Source organism: Bos mutus, chromosome 11 (assembly GCF_027580195.1).
Source record: "Bos mutus isolate GX-2022 chromosome 11, NWIPB_WYAK_1.1, whole genome shotgun sequence".
Taxonomy (NCBI): domain Eukaryota; kingdom Metazoa; phylum Chordata; class Mammalia; order Artiodactyla; family Bovidae; genus Bos; species Bos mutus.
In genome coordinates, this window is record NC_091627.1 from 32,294,393 (window position 1) to 32,317,664 (window position 23,272).

The 23,272-nt window shown below is 39.0% G+C and overlaps 1 protein-coding gene across 11 annotated transcripts in view; it reads left to right on the forward strand.

Annotated features, from left to right (window-relative positions):
* The window catches only part of NCOA1 (nuclear receptor coactivator 1), a 219,117-nt gene extending 203,467 nt beyond the window's left edge, over positions 1–15,650 (forward strand). For 8 of the 11 annotated variants that reach the window (XM_070379206.1, XM_070379211.1, XM_070379204.1 and 5 more), the window contains 3 exons: positions 4,319–4,502; positions 9,394–9,483; positions 13,302–15,650. In XM_070379206.1, coding sequence (XP_070235307.1) covers positions 4,319–4,502; positions 9,394–9,483; positions 13,302–13,472 — 445 coding nt within the window. In that variant the 3' untranslated portion in view covers positions 13,473–15,650. Of the gene's footprint in view, positions 1–4,318; positions 4,503–9,393; positions 9,484–13,159; positions 13,217–13,301 lie in introns of all 11 variants that reach the window. The other 3 variants (XM_070379214.1, XM_070379213.1, XM_070379212.1) reach the window with 3 other exon arrangements.
* The last annotated feature ends 7,622 nt before the right edge of the window (positions 15,651–23,272 follow it).

Sequence of the window (23,272 nt, forward strand, 5' to 3'; positions counted from 1 at the left end):
TCTTGAGAAAGGTGTCTCTCCTCCTAACTCTCAGTCTCTTCTGCTGGGTCTTCCTCACCTCTCGGACCTCTGCTTTAGGGCCTCAGCTCATTCTAGGACCTCTTCCTCATATCTACTTCCTCCCTTGATTATATCTGCCAATCTTACTGATAATACATGCCTATCTCTATGTTTATGATTCCCAGATTTAGGTCTCTAGCCCAGATTTCTGTCCTAAACACCATACCATATATACAGCAGCCTAATGGACAGCTCCACTTAGAAGTCTAATAGGCATCTCAAACTTAACATGACAATAACTAAAGTAATATTCGTCCCCAAACCTGCTGGACTCATACTTTTTCACATCTCAGTAAACAGTTCCATTCTTCCAGTTATTCGGAAGAAAACCTTTTTTCTTTCTCTCACATCCCACATCCATCAGCAAATCACATCAGCTTCTTAGCAGCTTCCACTCTTTACCTGTCCCACTTGTACACTTTAGCGCAAGCCAGCATCATCCTTTTTCTGGACCACTGCAGTGACCTCCTGTCTTCTTGCTTCCACCCTTGCTCCACTACAGTTTCGTCTGCACATTGTGATGCTTTTAAAACATGAGGCAAGATATCAGTCCTTTACTCAAACATGCCAGCTTATTCAGAACACAGTATAGGGCCTGTGACACCCTGCATAATCTTGCTCCTGGGTACCTCTCTGACCTCATCTGTATTCTCATCACTCACTCTGCTGTAGTGGCTTCTATTTATTCTTCTGTTCCTCAGATGTGCCAAGTACATTGCATACTCAGGCCTTTGCATTTTTAAATCTCTCTGCTGGAATCCTCTTCTCTCAGTAGCCACATGGTTTTCTCTCTCATGCCTCAAGTCTCACCTTATTAGACACAGATATTGAATGTCACCATTTTAGACTTCCCTTACCATCATCTCTAAACGCCATTTCCCACTCTTTGGTCCCTCCATTTCCTTCTTTATATCTTTATTATGCTTAACATCTGACATATTGTGTTAGTCTCCTTATGGTATGTCTCCTCCAACTGAAATACAAACCTCAGAAGAGCAAGGACTTTGTTTCTGTTTACTTCTGTATGCGCATCCTTTAAGACACATGAGCACTTCATATACATCTATTGAAGAAATGAGTGCAGAGATTCCCTGTTCCTCAGTCATATTTTGGGTTCACATTCAAATATAGACTTGAGTTTTTGTTGTACTTTAGCTGTTTCTGTGAACTTTGGCTTTCTCAAATCATTTGAGAAAGAAAATAGTTATCACTAACTTTTCAAACATTCATACTTGCTTATTTAGTTCATGTACAAAAGCTTATTAGTCAACACAGGCAGCATATAGTTTGTGATCCCTCACTGTCTCTTTTGCACAGTGCAAGATACCACAAGAAATTGGGGAAAACAGCCCTTGTTGTCGATTTACCTAGAGTGTAGTTAGTGACAGGAGTAGGTCAGAGAGAAATAAAACATGAAACAAAAACTCACTAAGCAGAATGATGTGATACAGTTTGGAGACAGTATAACTCACGTGAGTCTTTTTGTTTATCTCTTTGGTGGCAAGAGAAACAAAGGGCTAAACAAACCTACTTGTCCAGGCACTAGGACAGCGTTTCTGTGTAACTCTAGTCTCAAAGGAGAGTCTCAGGCCTTATTAGCATTTTAAAGGCAAAGGCCTGTGCTTTAACCCTTTGTTTCTCAGACTTATTTGACCCGGAACTCCTCCTGTTTGTTAATACCTCTAATATCTGACACTTGCTTTAGGCTGACTTTGTCATCTCTCCCCTCACTGCCCTCCCCCACCTCCCCACGATTTGGGGGCTACCAAATACCTGGTGCTAGCTTAAGGAAACTGTGGTAACTGCCATGAGGCCAGTCAGGGGTTAGGTGCGGGGAGGGGTCCTCCACGCATTGGGCCTAAGGTGCCAGTGAACCCCACAATCCATTCCAGGCCATGGAACAGTGATTAATGCTGCGAAAGGGCTTGGTCTTCTTTCTATGAGGGAAAAACCCAAAATGGAACTATTGGCAGGCTTAGTTTGAAAGAACTTAAGCTAATATATAGTCCCAAATAGAAATTTGAAAAGAAATTAAATCCTAAACCTTTTTCACTAAGTATGACATCATTGCAGTCCTTGAAGCTTCTGCATGCATTAACTTACATAGCTCTTTGCCTCTACAGTGGTGATTTATGTATCAGTTGACAAATGAGCACTGTCTAAGGCAGAAATGTTCTCATTAGAAAATGGGCAGTAGACTAATAGGTTTTCTTTTCTCACCTTTAGTTGTGGGGACACTGACAAGCATACACACTGCAGACACTAATGGTCCACAGATGTATTATTGACCATTTCCTAGGCATATAATTTTCTTCGTGCATTTGTGTTTTATAATTACTTAGGGAAAATTCACTTCTTTTCTTTAGACATGATGAATAGGCTGTTCCTCAGCCTGTGAATTTCAGTATGATTACCTTAATTTACCGGAAGCTATAAATGTCAGTACATCCTGCTTTCCTCCAAAGAGCTAGCAAGGAATAGAAAAGCCATTGATGGAATCAATAATTTTTGAAATCATATTCTTTAAAATTAACATTAAAATAGGTAGAACTTTACCAGCAGCTTATTGTTTAAAAATTGATAATCATAAAATATTTGGTGTTTTGTAGAACTTAGCAAAGACACAAAGACACACATAAAAAAGAAAATTCATATTATTTTCCTTTAGATGTGTTTATCTGTATCACTATATCATTCAGATATAAAGTTTCAAATTCTACTTACTTGGAGTTTATTCCATACTCTTCTGTGTACTAACAGAAACTGGTTTAACATTGAGATCATTGGTGTAACAATGGTCTAGACATTGGGTGGTGAAGAAGGAAGTCTGTAAAACAGGCACTCTGAAAACCATAATTATTGCCCTTGTATCTTGCTTCCTAGAAAAGACATGAAGCTGTCTTCAGATCTGAGAAGACCATTGAAGTCTTCAAAAGCATTTTGTTTTCCAAATAAAAATATCTGGTTATACACTTCTGATTTCCTCTTAGTTTATAGCATATTGAAAGGCCAGAAGCTGAAACCTTAAGAAGTGACAATAAGCAGTAGGACACTGAATAAAGGCTTTCGAATTTTAATGTGCATTTTTGACTCGATGGACATGGGTTTGGGTGGACTCCAGGAGTTGGTGATGGACAGGGAGGCCTGGCGTGCTGCGGTTCATGGGGTCGCAAAGATTTGGACACGACTAAGCGACTGAACTGAAGTTGTTAGAAGTGCTTTTCCATACCTACCCCCAGAAAATATGACTCACTAGGGTGGGATAAGGTCTGAGAGTCTCAATTTTCAGTAAAGACCAGGGAATTCTCTTGCAGATGGTCTCTGGACTACACTTCAAAAAACATTGGTATAGATGCAATGAGTACGTGTCAAGTGGCTTCAGTCACGTCCAACTCTTTGCAACCCTATGGACTGTAGCCTGCCAGGCTCCTCTGTCCATGGGATTCTCAGGCAAGAATACTGGAATAGTTTGCCGTGGCCTTCTCCAGGGAATCTTCCTGACCCAGGGATCAAACCCTCGTCTCTATGTCTCCTGCATTGACAGGCCCTTTACCACTGGCATCACCTGGGAAGCCCCATGAATACAAAAAGCAATCTGAACTTTATCAGTTGACAGCACTAATAACCCATGTCCTTAGTTATTCATTCATGAGATATTTACTGAGTGCCTGCTGCTGTGTATCACTTGTTAACTAGAGACAAGGAATAAATGAAACAAAATACCATCACTCCCCTCAAGTTTTAAGTCTAAGGATATATACCCAATCACAGTATAAGAATGTTACCTTTGAATCATTCATTCCTTTGTTAATTTATTCCGTGAATATTTATTGAAGATTGATACATATGCAAGGGACTTTGCTTGAAAAAGATATTCTCTGTTTAAGAAGATAATATAATAAATTTTAGAATGATTTTGATGATTAAATTGGTAAACTGCAGTTATCTGCAAGATTTACTTAAGTGGAAAACTTTCTTGGTTATTCAGATAATTGAAGCTTAACAACTCTGATACTGGGCCAGATAATTGTAACAAAATGAGGTCTTTTTAGTTATTAAACCCTTTGGATAGAGTTCAGAGTGCACCTGAATGGTTCTTAGTTTTTATATATTGTAATAATATAAAGTCTTAACATATAAGTTAAGAATGTAAAATATTTTCTTTGGAATCCTATATCTGATAATTTAAGGAGTCCAGTCATATTATCCCCATATTCATGATCAGTGGATGTAATTGAGATTCTTTTTGAGTTAACAGTGTATTCAGTCAAGCTATACAGAACCAGCCCACGCCTGCACAGCCAGGAGTGTACAACAATATGAGCATCACCGTGTCCATGGCAGGTGGAAACACAAATGTTCAGAACATGAACCCAATGATGGGCCAGATGCAGATGAGCTCTTTGCAGATGCCAGGAATGAGCACTGTGTGCCCTGAGCAGGTAAGTGGCACAACTGGCACACTTGCTACCCACACACACACCCAGCTCTATATCACACCGCATTGCAATTCATTATTCCAAAGAAAATCAGGTATGTTCATACTTGCCCAAAGTAACCAAACTTCTTTTTCTTTCCCTATCTTTTGATAATTACTGTTTATTATGATAATTTTGACAGATCATGTAAAATTTAAGTCTCATGAGATTTTATTGTTTTAGATTTATTATAAAATAATACATGTATAATACATTGATTGGAACATACCCTTTCTCTTCTGAACATATTTTCTTCATTTTTGCCTTTCAATTCAACAAACTCAGTACTTACTATATACAAAGTTAGCTCTGTGGGAGACAGTATTAACAAGTTGGGAAGGTACAACCTGAGCAAAAGGTTAGTTGAATAATAGGACGAAACAGTTTTGTAGGAGATATATTTCTTTCAGATGAGGGGTATATACAATTAACCACAGAAGGTTTAAAAGAAAAAGGGTCTGATTAGGAAACTCTTCATGGAAAATTTTCCTAAAGGAAGAAATAGAAAAGAATATTCAAGATGAAAAATCTAATGAATGTTAAGGGGATATTTATATTCTATTTAGAGCAGAATTTATGTAGTAAACTTTTTAGGAAGTGTTGCAGGCCATCTAAATGTCCAGTTAATCTTGGAGCCTCCTAAAGATTTTTAAGGAATGAATGATTAAATTCAAAGTGATATTTAAGATCTTTGGGTAATTCTCTATAATTACTATTCTGTCAGCAACCACAAAGTAAGACTGTGTGACTGTGCTGTAGCCATATAGCCATAATTTATAGCAAGTCATAAAAACATGTAAACACTAATTACTTTTTCTTTAGAATTCCTTTTGGATTTGAATTTTTTTAAAGAAAGTTCCCATTGTCCAGAGAAATTAGCAGGGAAAAAAAAAACCAACAACCTAGTGATGTTATAACAGAATATAAGAACTAAATAGTATTGTTTCTTGTCCTTGTTATTATGTTGTTGTTTTTCAGTTATTAGAATTATTCATTGTCTCTTGTATATTAAGACAAAGTAATAAAAAATAATGAATTAGGTAAAAGAATATTACATTTAAAATGTATTCCTTATATAGTTGCATCTTGCTTTTTTAGTCAGTTTGACAATCTCTGCCTTTTACCTAGAGTAGCTAGATCATTTATATTTAATGTGATTATTGATGTTGATATTGAAGATTTAAATCTCTCATCTTATTTTCTTTCTCCCATCTTGTCTTTTTAGTGTAACGCCTTTGTTGCTTTATTAGCTATAAATAATTCCTGTTGTTTTAGTGGTTGCTTTAGGGTTTATAGTATACATCTTTGTCACCGTCTGCCTTCAAATGCAATTGTATCACCTCGTACAAATACAAAAATCTCACAACAGTTTATTTCCATTTCTCCCTTCCTATGCTATTGTTGTCATACATATCATATCTGTCATGTCAGAACATTACCATATATATGTTATATACCCTACAATATGTTGTTAGTACATTTTTACTGAAAAACTTTTAAACAATTATATTTTTTAAGGTTTAAGTAGGTAATTTTTATATTTCCTCATGTAGTTATTTCCAGTGTTCTTCATTCCTTGCTGTAGATCCAAATTTCTATCTGGTATCATTTTCCTTCCACCAGAAGATCTTCATTTAACATTTTTTATAGTACAGGTCTGCTGATGGTGAATTATTTCAGTTTTCATGTGTCTGAAAAGATGTTGTTTCACCTTCATCTTTGAAAATTCTTTTCCCTGAATTCTGGGTTGGTAGTTTTCAATACTTTATAAAGACATTGCTCCACTGTATTTCTGATGAGGTATCTGCTATCACTTTTATTTTTGTTCCTTTGGACATGATTGATGTTTTTCCCTCTCTAGCTACTTCTAAGAGTTACTCTCTTTATCACTGGTTTTAGATAATTTGATTATGATATGCCTTAGTGTGATTTTATTCATAGTTCTACGCTCGGGTTGGGGTTCGGTAATCTTCTTGATTCACAGGTATATACTTTTCATCAAATCTGGAAAAGTATTGGCCATTATTTCTTCAGCTATTTTTTTTCTGTCACCAGCCCCCTCCTCTCCTTCAGAGACTAATTACACATATTGTAGGCCATCTGAAGTTACACCACAGCTCACTGATTCTCTGGATTTGGAGATTTTAAGGGAATATGAGACCAGTCATTTTTTTCCTATGTGTTTCATTTTGGGTAATTTGTATTGCTATAATGTTAGATTCACTATTTTTTTCTTTTGCAATAGCTGGTCTGTCAGTTTTATCTAGAGTATTTTTTATCTCAGATGTTGCTGTTTTCATCTCTAGAAGTTCACTTCAGGTCAGATCAGATCAGATCAGTCGCTCAGTCGTGTCCGACTCTTTGTGACCCCATGAATCGCAGCACGCCAGGCCTCCCTGTCCAACACCAACTCGAGGAGTTCACTGAGACTCACGTCCATCGAGTCAGTGATGCCATCCAGCCATCTCATCCTCTGTCGTCCCCTTCTCCTCTTGCCCCCAATCCCTCCCAGCATCAGAGTCTTTTCCAATGAGTCAACTCTTCGCATGAGGTGGCCAAAGTACTGGAGTTTCAGCTTTAGCATCATTCCTTCCAAAGAAATCCCAGGGCTGATCTCCTTCAGAATGGACTGGTTGGATCTCCTTGCAGTCCAAGGGACTCTCAAGAGTCTTCTCCAACACCACAGTTCAAAAGCATCAATTCTTCGGCACTTAGAACCCCTTTTATATCTTCCATATCTCTAACATGTTCAGTCTTTCTGCTGTTTTCTTGAATATATGGAATATGGTTATTATAACTGTTAATAGTCTTGCTTGTCACTTCTAGCATCTGCATTATTTGGGAGTTGGTTTCAGCTGACTGATTTTTTTCGCTAAATTGTGGATCATTTTCTTGCTACTTTCTTTTTTTTTTTCCATTATGGTTTATCACAGTTTATTTAATATAATTTCCTGTGCTATACAGTAAGACCTTGTTTATCCATCCTATGTATAATAATTTGTATCTGCTAATCCCAAACTCCCAGTCCTTCTCTCCCCTACCCACTCACCCCCTTAGCAAGCACAAATCTATTCTCTACCAATTTGTGTTCCCACCAACAGTGCAAGAGGGTTCTCTTTTCTGTGCACACCCTCTTCAGCATTTCTTATTTGTAGACTTCCTAATGATGGCCATTCTGACTAGTGTGAGGTGGTACTTCATTGTAGTTGTTCTTTTTGTTTGTTTGTTTTTTTGGGGGTTTTGGCTGTGGTATGTGGCATGCAGGTCTTAGTTCCCTGATCCGGGATCAAACTTGTGCCCTCTGCAGTGGAAGAACAGAGTCTTAACCACTGGACTGCCAGGAAGTCCCCTCATTATAGTTTTGATTTGCATTTTTCTAATCATCAGCATCGATGAACATCTTTTCATGTAACTGTTGGCCATCTGTATGTCTTCTTTGGAGAAATGTCTGTTTAAAAGTCTTCTGCCCATTTTTTTTTTTGCCAGTTTGCTTTTTGTTATTGACTTGTATAAGCTGTTTGTATATTTTGGAAATTAAGCCTTTGTCAGTTACATCATTTGCAGACATTTTTCTTCCAGTCCCTAGGTTGTCTTTTAATTTTGTTTATAGTTTCCTTTACTGTACAAAAACTTATAATTTGATTAACTCCTGTTTGTTTATTTTTGCTTTTATTTCTATTGTCTTGGAAGACTAACCTAAGAAAACATTGGTATGATTATGTCAGAGTCTGCTACTTTGCACACCTGGTAATTTTTTATTGGATGCCAGACATGCAAATTTTACCTTGTTTATGTTCCTATAAATATTGAGGTTTGTTTTGGGAAATGGTTAAATTACCTGGAAATAAACAGTTTGAATTTTTTTCAGGTCTTGCTTTTTTGTTTAGTAGAACTAGAACAATATTTAGTATAGGGCTAATTTTACCCTACCACTGCAGCAAAACCATTCTAGTACACTACCTGATACTACCTGAATTATGATGTTTTTCACTCTGGCTGGTGGGATCAGGACCTATTCCCAACTCTGTGTGATCTTTGAGAATTATTCCATGTACATCTTTTCAGATGAATCTTTCCTCTGCTTTGGGTAGTTTCCTAAGATCCATTAATTGTTAATGGATCCATTAATCAACTGATCAGTACTAAGCTGCAGACTTGCAGGGACTCTCTGCAGATTTTGGGGTTTCCTCTCTGTGTACTCTCTCATCTGATATTCTGCTCTATGAATTCTAGCCATATCCTTTCATCTCAGTGAGACTGCCTGGCATTGTCTGGTTCCTTGTCCTCATACTGTCCTCAAATTCTCTTTAGGCAGTAGGCGGGGGTCATGGTAGGACTCACCTCAATTGTTTCCCAGTCCTTAGGAACAACTTTCCTTCATTGCCTTTGTCCACGGTCTTGAATGTGTCCGTTTCATACATTTTGGTTCAGGCAGAGGATAAATCTGATCCCTGTTACTGAATCTTGCCTGGCAGTAGAAGTGTTTTGCTAATTAACTTCTGTGAGTGTTGAATTAACTTATTAAAGTTACCATATATAAGAATATAAAGAAGAGTATACAACTAGAAGAATTTTCATACACTGAACACACCTTCATAACTGTCACCTAGATCAAGAAACAGCACATTACCAGCAGCACCCCAGAAGTTCTCCCCTTACACACTCTCTGACGTCTCTCTCTGCTCCTACGAAGGGAACTACCGTCCTGGCTTCTGACAGCATAGTAAATTGCTAAGCTTGTTATTCCTGCTCTCTTCCCATTACTTTTCTGTCAGTGAGATTGTTCCTCATTGAGGAATTTGGTCTTCAGCTTAAACAACTAGCTTGTAATTTGGTCTTATACTTCTTTTAATAGATAAATGATCCAGCACTGAGACACACAGGCCTCTACTGCAACCAGCTCTCATCCACTGACCTTCTCAAAACAGAAGCAGATGGAACCCAGGTCAGTAAGACAATCCTAAGCCCAGAGCTGTCAAATTTTATCTAGATACACAGGAAACTTTGTATAGCATCATGGTTGAGAGCATGACCTGGAGAGTCAGAGCTGGGTGTGAGTCCTGGCTCTGCTCTTAGCCATGTCATCCTGGGCGTGTTAGGGGACTTTCCTGAGTTGCTGTGTAACCAGCAGAACTAACCTGCTCATAGGATTATGAGAGGGTTAAATGAGTTGCACTTTCAGAATGTTTAATCAATATTAAATGTCAGGATAAGGGATCACAAATGGTGACCACTAATTGCTATTTGTAAGTAAACACAGTGCTAAAACTTGTGTGTAATCAAAATACCTCAAGAGAGCTCAATAAATTCAGACAAAACAGAATGCATGTTGTGTACTCTGCCTCTTTTTAGAAGTTTGTTTCAGAACAATACAAATAACAGGGGTGGCCACGTTCCTATATTAACATAAATTAAGATTTTAAAAAAGTATATAGGCCTTATGCGAAGGTGGAGGAAACATGAACAAAGAAACATGAGACATGTTTGCTCTTTAGGTGAACTGTGGTAAGACGTGAGGAAAGAAAGCTTATGATTTGCCAGGCATTGTGTTAGGCACTGTGTGCTTCTCCTCATGTAAGCCATCACTATAACTCTATGAAGGAGTCAGTTTCCCTTTTTTCTCACATAGATGAAGAAACAGAACCTGAGGAGATTTGACTATGTAATTCACAGAAAAGAAAGTGGCAGAACTGAGGTTCAAACCCAGGTCTTTCCAACACCAAAGTTCATGCTCTTTCTGCCATACCACTTAGGGCCTGATAAAACATACAGACATATGCACATGAATTGTTACATAACCAAAAAAGGCAAATGCAAATTGATTACAAGTAACAAGACCCATAAACATGCAAAGAAAGGAGACATTGTGGCGATGGTCAGAAGAGCATTTATATGGGAGATGGGACTGAACTGGGCCTTGAAGGACAGTTAGCAGGGCAAGTGAGTAGAAAGGTATTGTGGGTTTTGGAGGCTGGGGAAGGAGGTGAGCTTGAAAGTCCAGGGGATTGGAAGTTAGAGGGCACAGAGACAGGGAAACAGTAATATCAGCATAGTCCTGGGAACCCACCCAATGAGAATAAAGGATTTGTAATAAGAATTCATCGGAACTAAAAGTGGGAAAGTAGGTTGGGGCAAATTTCCAAGGGCCTTGAATGCTAAACTCTAAGGGATTCAAATTCAGTCCTGCGAGTGGAGCATCATTCCTGAAGGGGAACAGTGATGAAAGACCTAGTTTAGGCTTCATCTTAAGGGGGAGACGGGGAAGAGGAAGAGCACTGGGCAACCAGCTCTGAAAGAGGAAAACCAGTTAGGGAACTGTGTTCATAGTTGGAGCCTCAGTGGAATCTGAGTCCTGTGTGCTATGTAAAGAGAGGCTTTTGTGCTGGGGGAATTGAGGTCTTCATTCACTAGAAGTTTTTTAAAAGTCTCATACTTACAAAGACATATACTGGGGTAACTCAACAAATTACTTAAAACAACTGAGTTTCAAAATTCCTAAGTCCTGGGACAGTATTTGAATTGAAGTAGAAACTGCATCAGAAGATCTTACAGAGGCTGGGACTCAGCTCTCACATTACCTCTCTCACCTGGCAAATCATAAGCTTTGTTTTCGTATTGCTTTGCCTGTCTGTGAAGGTATAGCAGTATCAGAAGTCCTTTTGAGATCTGGTCTGAGGCACCATGATTAAGCAATAATTCAAAATGGCTGAAATATGTACTTTTGGGAGTTTGGTTTAATCTTTTCAATTTTTAAAAGTTCTAAATAGGTGATTTTTTTTAATATAGCATTCTTTTTAAAGGAGCAGAATTTTCTCACGTTTGTTTTATCATGCCTTTATCAACAATTTTTTTGAGTTTAGAGGCACAAACACCTTATGTATTTCATGTGTTGAAACATATAAACAAAATTCTGTGTTATTTTTTTTTAAATCAGCCATTGCCTAAATGCACTGTAGTTTGTGTTTATGTTAAGTCTCAGTAGCAAAATCTTTCTGTAGTGGCTCATCATGAAATCTCTATTTGCTCTAATGTTTTTGCACTTGCCAGACGAAAGCTGGGGAGTGAGTTAGATAGAAGTATAAAGATAGTTGTACAGAAAAGGAGAAAAGAAAGAAAAAGGAGAGAAGGACTAGGGGAGGATTCAAGGCTCTCTGCATTCACAGAGCTGGGATGGAGAAAATGAGAGAACAGGAACACAGGGGAATTGTTAACACAGAGAGAGATGAAGGCCAAGGTTGGAGCTCTAGAGGGAAAAGAGTAGGAATGAGAAATTACAGAGAACAAAGGTGGGTGGAGGGCACAGAGGCAGCTACAGAACAGACTCAGACAGAGAGCTGGTGTATGTTAGGTACACATGGAAGAGCCCCAAAAAAGAAGAAAGCCAAATGGGAGCCTATGGGAACAAGAAGCAAAGTTTGGGAAATGGGGAGAGAGGAGGACAAGGAGAGAAATGACACTAATGTACATAGAGATTTAATTCATCAGACACAAAAACACTCGGCCCAGGAACCATCAGCGTTATCCCAGAGAGTGGAGTAGAGGTGAAAGTGAATCAAGTGAATCGTGAGGAGAAAATACATCAGGCATTGGACTGATGAAGAAATTGGATAGTCGCGAGATTGGACAGTTGGCCTGTTAAGGTTGATGGAAAGCAGCTTTTATTCAATTAGGATAGAAAAGTTTTCAGAAATGCTGAGTATGATTGGCATGAATTTAGTGGTGAAAGACACCCCCAAAAAATCTATCACTAATCTAAAATACTTCCTGAACCTGTTAAACACGCACAAGTTTGCCAACTGCGGAGACAGACAGATGCATTGGGTGCCTTAGGAGGCATCTCCACTGTTGGTCTGGAACATTCACAAGTGTGGTACTGGCCTCATCAGTTCTACAAATGACTTTCTAATAATAAGGCTGGTTGGTAAAGACTAACTCTGGCTTTGTTTTCCTGATAGAAAATATTAAAACTATGTAACCTTAGACTTTTCAAAGGAATATGTGCATTATTACTGAAAGTATTAAGCTCTTATGGAAAAACTGGAATGAACTTTTTGGCCAACCTGATAGTTAAAGGGAAAATTCACACTGTTCTCAGCTAGTAGTTTAGTGTTATTTTCAGCTCATGCGTTTGGATGGACTGTCTGTCAGGAAAAATAAGTTAAGTATAAAATTGTTCTACTAATATTTTGCTGTAATTCTAAAGGTAATATGTAAAGAAGCTATGTAAAGGTATATTAGATACTACACAAATCCTCTGGACATTAATTTTAATAATACTCATGTCCTGTTACTGAGTTGTGGTGGTTTTTATTTTGCTAATACTGGGTTAAAGCCCTTAATTTTCTAACATCATAAAGATTTTTTTTACCCTCCTAAAGTCATCCATAGAATGCTTTTATAACCAGTTTTCCAAATAATATACCTATTTTTTAAACCCACCACTGGATACCCAGACTGAAACTGGGCTTTTCCCAATCTTGGCAATATTAGCAATGATGCTCATTTTCAGTATTGATGGCAACCCTGTAGGAGGCTTGACCATTCCAATTTTGATTTTATTTTTAAAGTGTGAACTTTCCAGAACCCTGAGCAAAATGAGTGCAGCGATTTTCTTTTTGTAGGACAAGAAGACAGAAGAGTTCTTCTCTGTGGTGACTACAGACTAGAGGAATGCTCTAGTGAGTTTCCACTTCAAGTAGTACCCACTCATAAGCCGGGGGGGCAGACCCTTCTGTCTAAACACATCTTTTATTTGTGTTCCAGCAGGTGCAACAGGTTCAGGTGTTTGCTGACGTCCAGTGTACAGTGAATCTGGTAGGCGGGGACCCTTACCTGAACCAGCCTGGTCCACTGGGAACTCAAAAACCCACGGCAGGACCACAGACCCCCCAGGCCCAGCAGAAGAGCCTCCTTCAGCAGCTACTGACTGAATAACCACTTTTAAAGGAATGTGAAATTTAAATAATAGACCTACAGAGATATACAAATATATTATATATTTTTCTGAGATTTTTGATATCTCAATCTGCAGCCATTCTTCAGGTCCTAGCATTTGGAGCAAAAAAAAAGAAAAAAAGAAAAAAAAAAAAAAGTTCACTTTTGTTGGGAGATTGAGAGATGTTTTTGTTTCTTTCTTTGTAAAGGCCTTGGATATTGATAAAATAACAAGGCAGAACAGTTGGACAATCTCTCTCTTGAGCCAAATTTAATTATTCTTATTTTTGTAATCAGTCATTGGCTTCTTATCTGGATGAAGACTTTTGGAGGAGAACCAGAAGGACGAGTTCTAAGGGGAAGATGGCAGCTCCAGTTCAGCTGGCTCAGTCCTGACCCTGCCAGGGAAGAAGGGCCCGGTGGGGTTTGGCCTGTGTCCGTCCACCAAAGGCTGTCACACGTCTCTGAATCAACAACCCTCCCCTTCCCAACCAGGCAGCTTGTGTGTACAATCAGCTTCTTCTAGCAACTCTGTATCTGATGGCTTCGAGAGAATATTTTGCCTCCACATATGTACCCCTTCTCCTTTTTTTAAAAGATGGATTTAAACCAAGATGCCTCCAGGAATGAGGACGAAATGAGTATATTCACAGAGGAATCCAAAAAAAAATACAATTTTGGGGGAAAATGCAATAATTTTTGATGAGATGGGTGAAGGACAAGAAGTGAGTTATGTCAATTATTGTAGATAAAATTCTCTGATTTAAATCTGGAAGAAAAAAAAGGCAGCCTGTTCTTTCTGCTTTTATTGTATTAACAGCTGAGGTTAGCTAAAGTTATTTAAAATAAAATTAAATTTATGATTCAAGTAGCTTATTTTTCCCTTTAAATCTCACTGTACATATATATGATTTCTTGTAGAAATTGATTTTCTTCTGTTTAATTTTATGGTTTTTATTATCATACTCTTGATTTTTCTAAATTTCTGTGTGTGAAAATATAACATTGATTGAATTGCAGTTACCTTTGGCTAGTAATATTTCATTATTTTAATAACCATGATGCCACGTATGGATTTACTTTGGGTTTCAAATCAAAATGTCTCTGCCAGAAAGAGCCATTCCAGACGAGCCTAGTGCCTCCTGTGCCCCGGCGTGTCCCTGGAATCAGCTGACTTGAGAGTGGTGCAAGGAATTCTCACCAGAAGTGCACAGACCACTTGTACAGAGAAAAAAGTAATACTCAAAGGAAAATCTTCTTTTTTTTTTTAGATTGACTTTGGGAATTTGAATTCTCATCAGTGCAAATATAAATCTCTCTATCCTGCTCTGAGGCTAATTGGTACCATATCTTCCCTTTGTGTCTTGTCACTCTACCACGTCTTGTCTCATCCTGGCCTCTGAGTCAAGGACCCAGTGAACTGACTTTCTAGTTCTCGAAGTTCCAACTGAAAGGCCAGGAAAGCCTGAGAAAGGGGTTGTGGAAGAAGCAAAGATAGACCCCCTTCCCTCGCCTTTACTGCCCGCCCCGGGCCTGTGAACGATGACAACGTCTGACATTGTGCACCAGCTACCTCTGCTTCCACGGCAGAGAAGAGGCCATAAGAACTAACAGTGGAAGAGGAGCACAGACTCAGACATCAAGGAAGAAGCCATTTTCCCAGGTCCTCTTTTCTGCATCTCATCACCCTTAGTTACAAATAACATTGAACAGCATCTATTCAGAACCTATACTGAATAAAAAGATTGATGGAAGGGCTCAAGTGGGTAGCAACTATGAAACAGAAATAGGACACTCAGTTACAAACATTCTTTTAGTTTTTCAGAAAAATGCATCCCTGATTTCATTCATTCCCAGCTTGAAAGCCCAGCCATATTACTCTATTCCCTCTCAAACTGTTCTAGGAGGTCATTTCTGTTTTGTTTGTGATACTTAGACGTGCAGACTTCAGGAAGTTCACCTTTAACTTCAGCATTCCAGATGAAGTTTCCTGACTCAGTGCTTTTTGCATAAGGAACTTAAAAAAAAAAAACGGTAAGGAAAATTGGAGATGCTAACATCCTCCCCCATCCCAACTGCACCTTAAAGTATGCATGTCACCTTCAAGGTTTTATAATTGCACTGTTTGTTTTATGTATGTACAGATTAAAATTATTGCTACATTTGAGGAAAATAAAATTGCTTGCTTCTATGTAATTCCTGTCATTCCACAGGAAATTCACTTTTCCAGCTACTGAATCGATGAGTTGCCTCTTCTTTTACAGGGAGGAAAAGAAGCTTACATCGTGCAGAAATTGTTAAAACCCAAAATGACTAATGATAATTAAAGAATAATAAAAAATGATCCCTGAAGCCAAAGCTCCTCAGAGTCACCCTAATAAGAACCAGCCCTGTGAAATTTGAGAAGCTCCCAGTGATAGGAGGCTGTGAGGAAGTTCTAACTCTGGCCACTTGTCTGGTGATTAAACGCTGTGGTCCTGCTGTTTCTTGACCCAGGAAATCTGGTCCAGGCAGCACTGGCCACGAGATAATCTCCTTCTCACAGTCACTGGTGTTTACAGACAGACATTTATTATTATTACACAGATGTTGAAGCTTACTTGAGGCTCCTTCTTGGCAATGCATTTTATGAAAATCAGGCCCTATTTCTTGTTTGTGTATTTTTAAGGCAACCAGATCTACCAACACTTGGCCACCCGGAGCCAGTGGGGTAAGGAGGGTGAGCATATATGATTTTAGAGGGAAGAGAGGGGATCTGTCACACACATACTCTCACACATAACCACACACGGATTTTGTAGCTGTTGTCTGAAGTCACACTTTTGGGGAAGCAAAGCCTTTTTTCCAAAAGTCAGGATAAGGTTAAAAAAAAAAAAGGATATTTCTCTTAGATGAAACTGAACATTGATTTAAATTTATCTTAAGGTAGGGGCGGGAAGGCATTAGAAAAGCAAATAGTAACAACTGAGGAAAAAGTGCGGTTGATACAGAAGAATTTCGTCTTGCCTAAGCAAAGTATGGTTTTGCCTCAGGTAGTTTCCACACTTGGAAACTGTCTCCTGGGCCCTCCCAATCAAAGAGAAAGAAAGGACCATTGTCCGTTTACATAGGAAGTTGTGCTGATTTCCTTGTTGACGTTAACTGCTCTTCCCAGAAGAGCTGCTCCACTTGAATACAGTGAATAATTCAGGGCAAGCTCAATCCTTGACCATTCCTGCTCCTCTGAAAAGAATCTTGATGATTTAATTAAGCCCATAAATTCTTTTTTATTGGAGAAATCTGCCAAAGGAAGCATTCCTCCATCCAGAACCCTTTCTGCAGCACTAAATTAGTTTTCTTTATATGCTTTATGTTCATTGCCACAAGAGCTCTTAACAAGATTGAAGAAGCACAAAGCTCTGGCCTCATTCAGCACATTTTATTGTCTTTATCCAAGGCACAAGGATATGGAAGGATTCAGACAGATGTGAAACGTTGCCCTCTCAGAGCATATATACACATTGCAGGACTTGCATAGTTATAATCACAATTGGATAAAGTGGTATAAAGGAAGGGCTTCCCAGATGGCACCAGTGGTAAAGAACCCACCTCCTAATGCATGAGACATAAGAGACACAAGTTCAATCCCTGGGTCAGAAGATTCCCCTGGAGAGCATGGCAACCCACTCCAGTATTCTTGCCTGGAGAATCCCCTGGACAGAGATTTCTGGTGGGCTACGGTCCACAGGGTTGCAAAGAGTTGGACATGATTGAAGCAACTGAGCATGCACACACAGTATAAAGGAGAGTTAGAAGTTGCTTTGTGAGTGAGACCTTGTCTGGTGACTCAAAGAACGTTTCTGAGGAAGAAATGGTATTTGAAGTGAGGTTTGCAGGATGCAGAGGAAGGAGCTCAGTGAAGAGCACCCTGAGAATTCTGAGAAATAGCATATATGAAGGAAGGCCTGGAGGCAGGAAAGAGCCCCCAGAGAGCTACTCTTTTCAACTGGTAACCAGTGCTCTGAGTTCTCAAACATGTTATGAGAGTTATGTTAGCCAATGGAATGAAAAGTAATTTAAATCAGGCTTTGGCTCCAGGAGGAATATGATCTAGGCTTTCGGATCCTCTCTTGGAAACTGTGCCAGCCAGTAGCTGAGGTCTCTTCCATAACAGCCCTATCCTGCCAGAAGTTAAGGCTTTTGTATCTTTTACACAGTCTGTTGGAGCTGATGAAAATTCTAAAAATTCAGGGAAAATAAATTTGCACTGTAACAAATTCTAAGGCACTTTTTAGGTACATTATCTCATTTAAACTTCTGCAGTCCTCTGAGAAAGTTGTAAAGAGAAAGGTCATAAAAGAATGACTGCAATACAGGAGACGTGGGTTTGATCCCTGGGTTGGGAAGATCCCGAGAAGAACATGGCAACCCACTCCAGTATTCTTGCCTGGAGATTCCATGGACAGAGGAGCCTGGCAGGCTTCAGTCCATGGGGTCGCAAAGAGTCAACACAACTAACACACACACACACACACGAACTGGGACTTGAAACCAACTCTTAATTCCAAGTTCTGGATGAACTATTCTGGACTATATGATTTAGGACTTCATATAGAGTCTGCAGACTTTATGACTTTTAAAAACAGGCTTTGCAAACAAGGCCCCTTCTCTGGAGGCAGGCAGAGAGCCTGCCCTTTGGAAGTCTGAATGGGGGTGAGCTTTAGCATGAAGTCAGCAGGAGTCACAACAGTTTGGGAGAGGCATTCTGTCCCTGTGTATCTTAACAGGAAGTGAAGGCTCCATGAAATGGCAGTGTCATTCCCTTAGTGTGAAAGAACTTTGGAAAATGTGGGTCCCTTGTGGGGCAGGTATAAAAGGACTGGCAGAGGATCCCTTTTGTGAGCCAAGAAATTTGGCTTCTTGGAGCAGATCACAGGAGCATTCACTTTTCTTTCACTCTTGATCCTTCTGCAGACAATGAATCTTTCTTCTATGCTGGAGGATAGCTCTGGTTTAATCATTGGTGCTTATCTCAGAACTTTGGTTGTTTGCGCCACCAGCAGAACTAAGCATCTGTGGCCAACCTGAGACATTGGCTTGAGGAAAGAAGACTTAAAATGCCAAAGGAATAATTTCCATATTCCATCAGGTTTTCCTCCCACTCCAGTGCCGAGAGGTCCTAAGGTACAGAATAAAACAAACCTTAGACCAAGTTTTTAGGATTAATACCATTTTATATGAGCTGCTGTAGTACAGACACTCTGATAAGAAGTGTGGGAAGCGCAGAGACATTTGCCTGAAGTTCCCTCCTTCCTAGTAATGGAGATGATTATAATCAGTTAAATACTTCTGCTCTGCCAGGCAATATGCTACACTAATACTCTTGTGCTTACAATTTCTTAGTTTGTACAGCACGTTCACATACAATATGTCATTTGATCTTCAAAATCCTACAAAGCAATGACAGTAGGTCATAGTACCATCTTACAAATGGTGAAACTGAAGCTTGTATAAATGGTCAGGTGGCTGATAAGTGCTGGACCCAAGAATCCATCCTTGGGCTTTGTGATGAAACCGGCCATTGTTTCCACTTCCCAATTCAACTATTAAAAGCATCTTTAGACAGTGACATATAAAGACTGGGAATCCTGATGAATTCGAAGTTTTTCTCAGGAACTCAAATTCCTTCAAAGCTTGTTGGAGTTTCTGTTTTGAAAATAAAATCTGGGCACTAATTTTGAATGTGTTAAAATACTGATTTTTTTTTTGTATTTTAAATTTGTGCAAGGGAAATAGTTCTGAAGCAAGTCCCTGTATTCTCTGAACAATTTCATCTTTTCCCTTGAACCCAGTGCTGCTTACATTAAAGTGCATCTTAAGTCCACTCTTCTAGCCAAGATCTCTCTTCAAGATTCAGTCCCTAATTTCCAACTGGTGAACATTATCATGTAGATGGATCCCACCTCCACTTTGCCTCCCCTCCAGCCCCACCCCCATCAGCACCTCAAACTTAAGCCCTAAACCAAATAACTTATCTCCCGATAAATAGCTTCTTTATCCCCTACCTGAATTATTGCATCATCATTCTGTTAGTGGTTATTTTTAACAACTTCCTCCTACTCATATTAACTGAATTGTAAAAAGGTTGTCTTTTGTAATGCCTCATAGCTATCTTCTTTCTAAGCCTATTGATCAGAGATTGAATTCTGGACTGTTTTCTGTGGGGGTGACTATAGTAACTATCTTCATGCCTTTTACATTCATCCTTCACAGTCATCACAGAAGTCTCTTTTAACACAATCTTCAAAATCTGTTAGTGACTAATTCTTGCCTATAGATGATCTGAAATCTGCCATTTAAGCTTGATGACCCTCTAGACTGTCCCTAAGCAAATGATCCTGCCACACTGATCTGGCCTTTATTCTTGGATTTGCTGTGTTCCCACTTCCATTGCCATATTCATTCTCTTTCCCCAGCCTGTAATGTTCCTCCTTTCTCCCTCCTGCTCGTCCTTCATGGCTTCAGTTTAGATGCCCTTTCCATGAAGCCCTCCTTGGACCCTACACTTAGATTAGATTCTGTATTGCCTTGTGCAGTGTTGAGGCCTCCATTTGGCACTTTGTTTCTCTCCTCCACCAAATTGTAAGCTTATTAAAGAGGTTTACATCTCTCCTTTATCCACCACTCACTGCCTTCTACATAGTAGGATGATTGATTAAACTGCCAATTGAAGAAACAGATTCAGAAGTAGTGTTTGAAATAAGGGAAACGGGCTGATAGACCAGGGGCTGAGTTTTCTTCCTAGAGTCTGGGTTGTTAAGCTAATGTAAGTCTGCACACTGTCCCAGAGTTCAAGAAAAGATCGTGATTCTATCCTGTTGATTGTTCCCTTTTTTCATGAAATGTGAGCCTCCACATATCTGGAGAATTTATGGAACATTAGATAAGGAAATGGGAACCCACTCCAGAGTTCTTGCCTGGAGAATCCCAGGCACAGGGGAACCTGTTGGGCTGCCGTCTATGGGGTCGCACAGAGTCAGACACAACTGAAGCGACTTAGCAGCAGCAGCAGTTTTATATATATTGGGTCTCAGTTGCAGCACAAGGGATCTTTGTTGTCACATGCAGGATCTTTCATTGTGGTGCACAGGCTCTGTGGTTTGCAGCACGTGGGCTCAGTAGTGGCAGTGTCGGGGCTTAGTTGCCCTGTGGCATGTGGGGTTTTAGTTCCCTAAACAGGGATCAAATGCATGTCCCCTGCACTGGAAGGCAGACTCTTATCCACTGGACCAACCAGGGAAATCCCAGCAGATATCTTTAATACTTCCATTTTTGTAAAGGTGGAGTCTAAAAAAAATTAATGCACACGTAAGTTACGCAAAAGTAGTACTTCATTACTGACCGATCAAGCTTTATATTTATCGATGACACATGCTACTATTACATCCTTTACTTTTCTCAGAAATTACTTCCCCACTGAAGATCAGCTGATTGGACTGACTACACTTAATGAGAAAATAGAAAAAGGCAGATCAGGGAGACAATTCCTTCTGGTTTTCCCTCCCAAAGTGAGTACACAGAGTGCCCTACAAGTTGTTCACCCACAAGATAATGCCACCAAGAAGTGATTCATGATGAAATTGAACAAGAGTAAGATGGCTTTTTGTGAAATTTTTATGAGAAATTAGATTGGCCTTTAAAACCAGTGCCTCTGGAAGCTGAGTGACAATCAACTTGGAAAGCGGACAGTTGGGACAGGTAATGAACAGGAAGGGCTCCCTGTAACAGAAAAAATGTCCTACCTGGAATTTTCCTCATACCTAAAGAGCCAGCCCTGCTTAGTTCTGCTTTGTTTTCAAATCTATAGTAATTTATTGTACACCTGCCTGTACTAAATTTTAGGCTGCATATTTCCTGTTCATTTTTTTTAACTTGCAAACTTTTATAAAATAGGCATTAATTTTTAAATTAGCTTTTATTTTTAATATTCTGCTGTTGGCAAGTGTGTTTTAAATGATAATTACTTAGTAAGCTAGACTTTCAAAGTTCACCCAAAACCAACTGGGGAAAAGGCTTTACATAGAAAATACTCTATTTAAAGACTCAACGCACATCTAAGCCTAAGGTTTAAAATTGTATCCTACCATCTCTTGAAAGCTTTATTAAAGCTTTTTATTAAGAACTTTTCATGTTTATATGAAAGTAGAAAGGTTAGTATAATGGGCTAGTTCTAGGTTTTTAAGTCAGTCTTTGATACGTAATTTTTATAACCCCAAATAAAGGGTCACTCTATCAATTTCAAAAAGCAGGTTATAGTTAGTCTTGGGAATTTTTAGGGTTTGTCTTGTGAAACTGCACAATAACTATTTTAAAGAATGAATATTCTTAACAATGATAATATATATTCATTTAGTACATACTATTCATTTCCCAGATACTATTCCAGGCACTGGGGCTACATCCATGAAGAAAATGAAAATCCCTGCTCCCCTCACAGAGCTTGTCTTCTAATGAAGGTTGATTTGACAAACTAACAAAATACGTGGTGTGCCAGGTGATTAGTGCTGTGAAGAAAAATTAAGTAGGAAAGGAGGGATAGAGAATACTACTGGAGGAAAGTGTTTGCAGGTTAAAACAGGAAAGTCAGATCTTCAGAGAAGGGGGATGGAAGGATGGATTTTCCATTAACAGGGATGGGGGGAAAGAGGCAAGTTTATTTTCTGCCATGATAAGTTTGAGATTCCTGTTAGACATCCCAGAGGAGCTGTCAAACCTATAGGATACAGAGGGGGCTGAAATTTAGGGGAGTAGGTGGGGCTGAAGATACAGATTTGGAAGTCATTTGATTAGTTTTTAAAGCTATGAGATGGAAAGATAACTGGAACCCAGGTGTCTTAACTAGGCCATCTCCCTCATACTAAATCATCATGCCAAAGTAGGGTTTATTCCAAGGACAGAGATGGTTCAGTATTTGAGATCTTGCAGTGCAATTCACCATGGTAACAATGGGAAAAAAAATGATCATCTCAGTAAATGAGAAAAAAAGTCGTTGATTTTTTAAAAACACATATGAATTTTTTTTTTAATTTGGCTAAGCAGTGGCAGAAAGGAGCATCCTTAATCTAACACAAAGGATTTGCTGAAAGTTTCAACAAATCAACATACCTAACATTGAAAGTTTAAAAGCATTCCCATTATAGTCAATGATAGCAAGTCAGGGGTACCTATGCACACTGCTATTATTGTACTACAGGTCCTAGCCCAGTGTAAGGTCTTGATCTGACATCTCCATAATACAATAAAATGAGAGAGAAAAAAAAAACATTATAATGATTGCATTAAATTGCACACTAAATTGTGTGGTGATAGAGAGTGCTTTTGTGGGGTATTGTTTAAATTGGTCCTTAAATTTAAACTGATTGTTTAATTCCCATTAGGAATTTTTCAGATTCAGGAAACAGAGGCCAAATTGCATAGCCATTAAGTAGCAGGGTTCAGCTTCAATCTCAAGTCTTCTGGGATTGTCACCTGCCTTGCTCTTTCCGTTTGTACCGTAAGGAAGTAACACCACATTTCTTATGGCTCAGTTTTCCTTTTGCCACCACATCATCAGTCTTGTGCCTGATTTTATACATCGTCTTTATTATATCCCAACTTTCCTCCCCATTCCAAGCAAATCTATCTTGAACCTGTTGTCAGAACAGTCTTCCTCTTGGATCATTAGTTCTTCTTCAGAATTCCTTACATCCAGTGTTGAGAAGGTGGAATGCCTTTTCCCCACTTCTCTCTTTATAGAGTGAGTTTAATAAACATAATGTTCA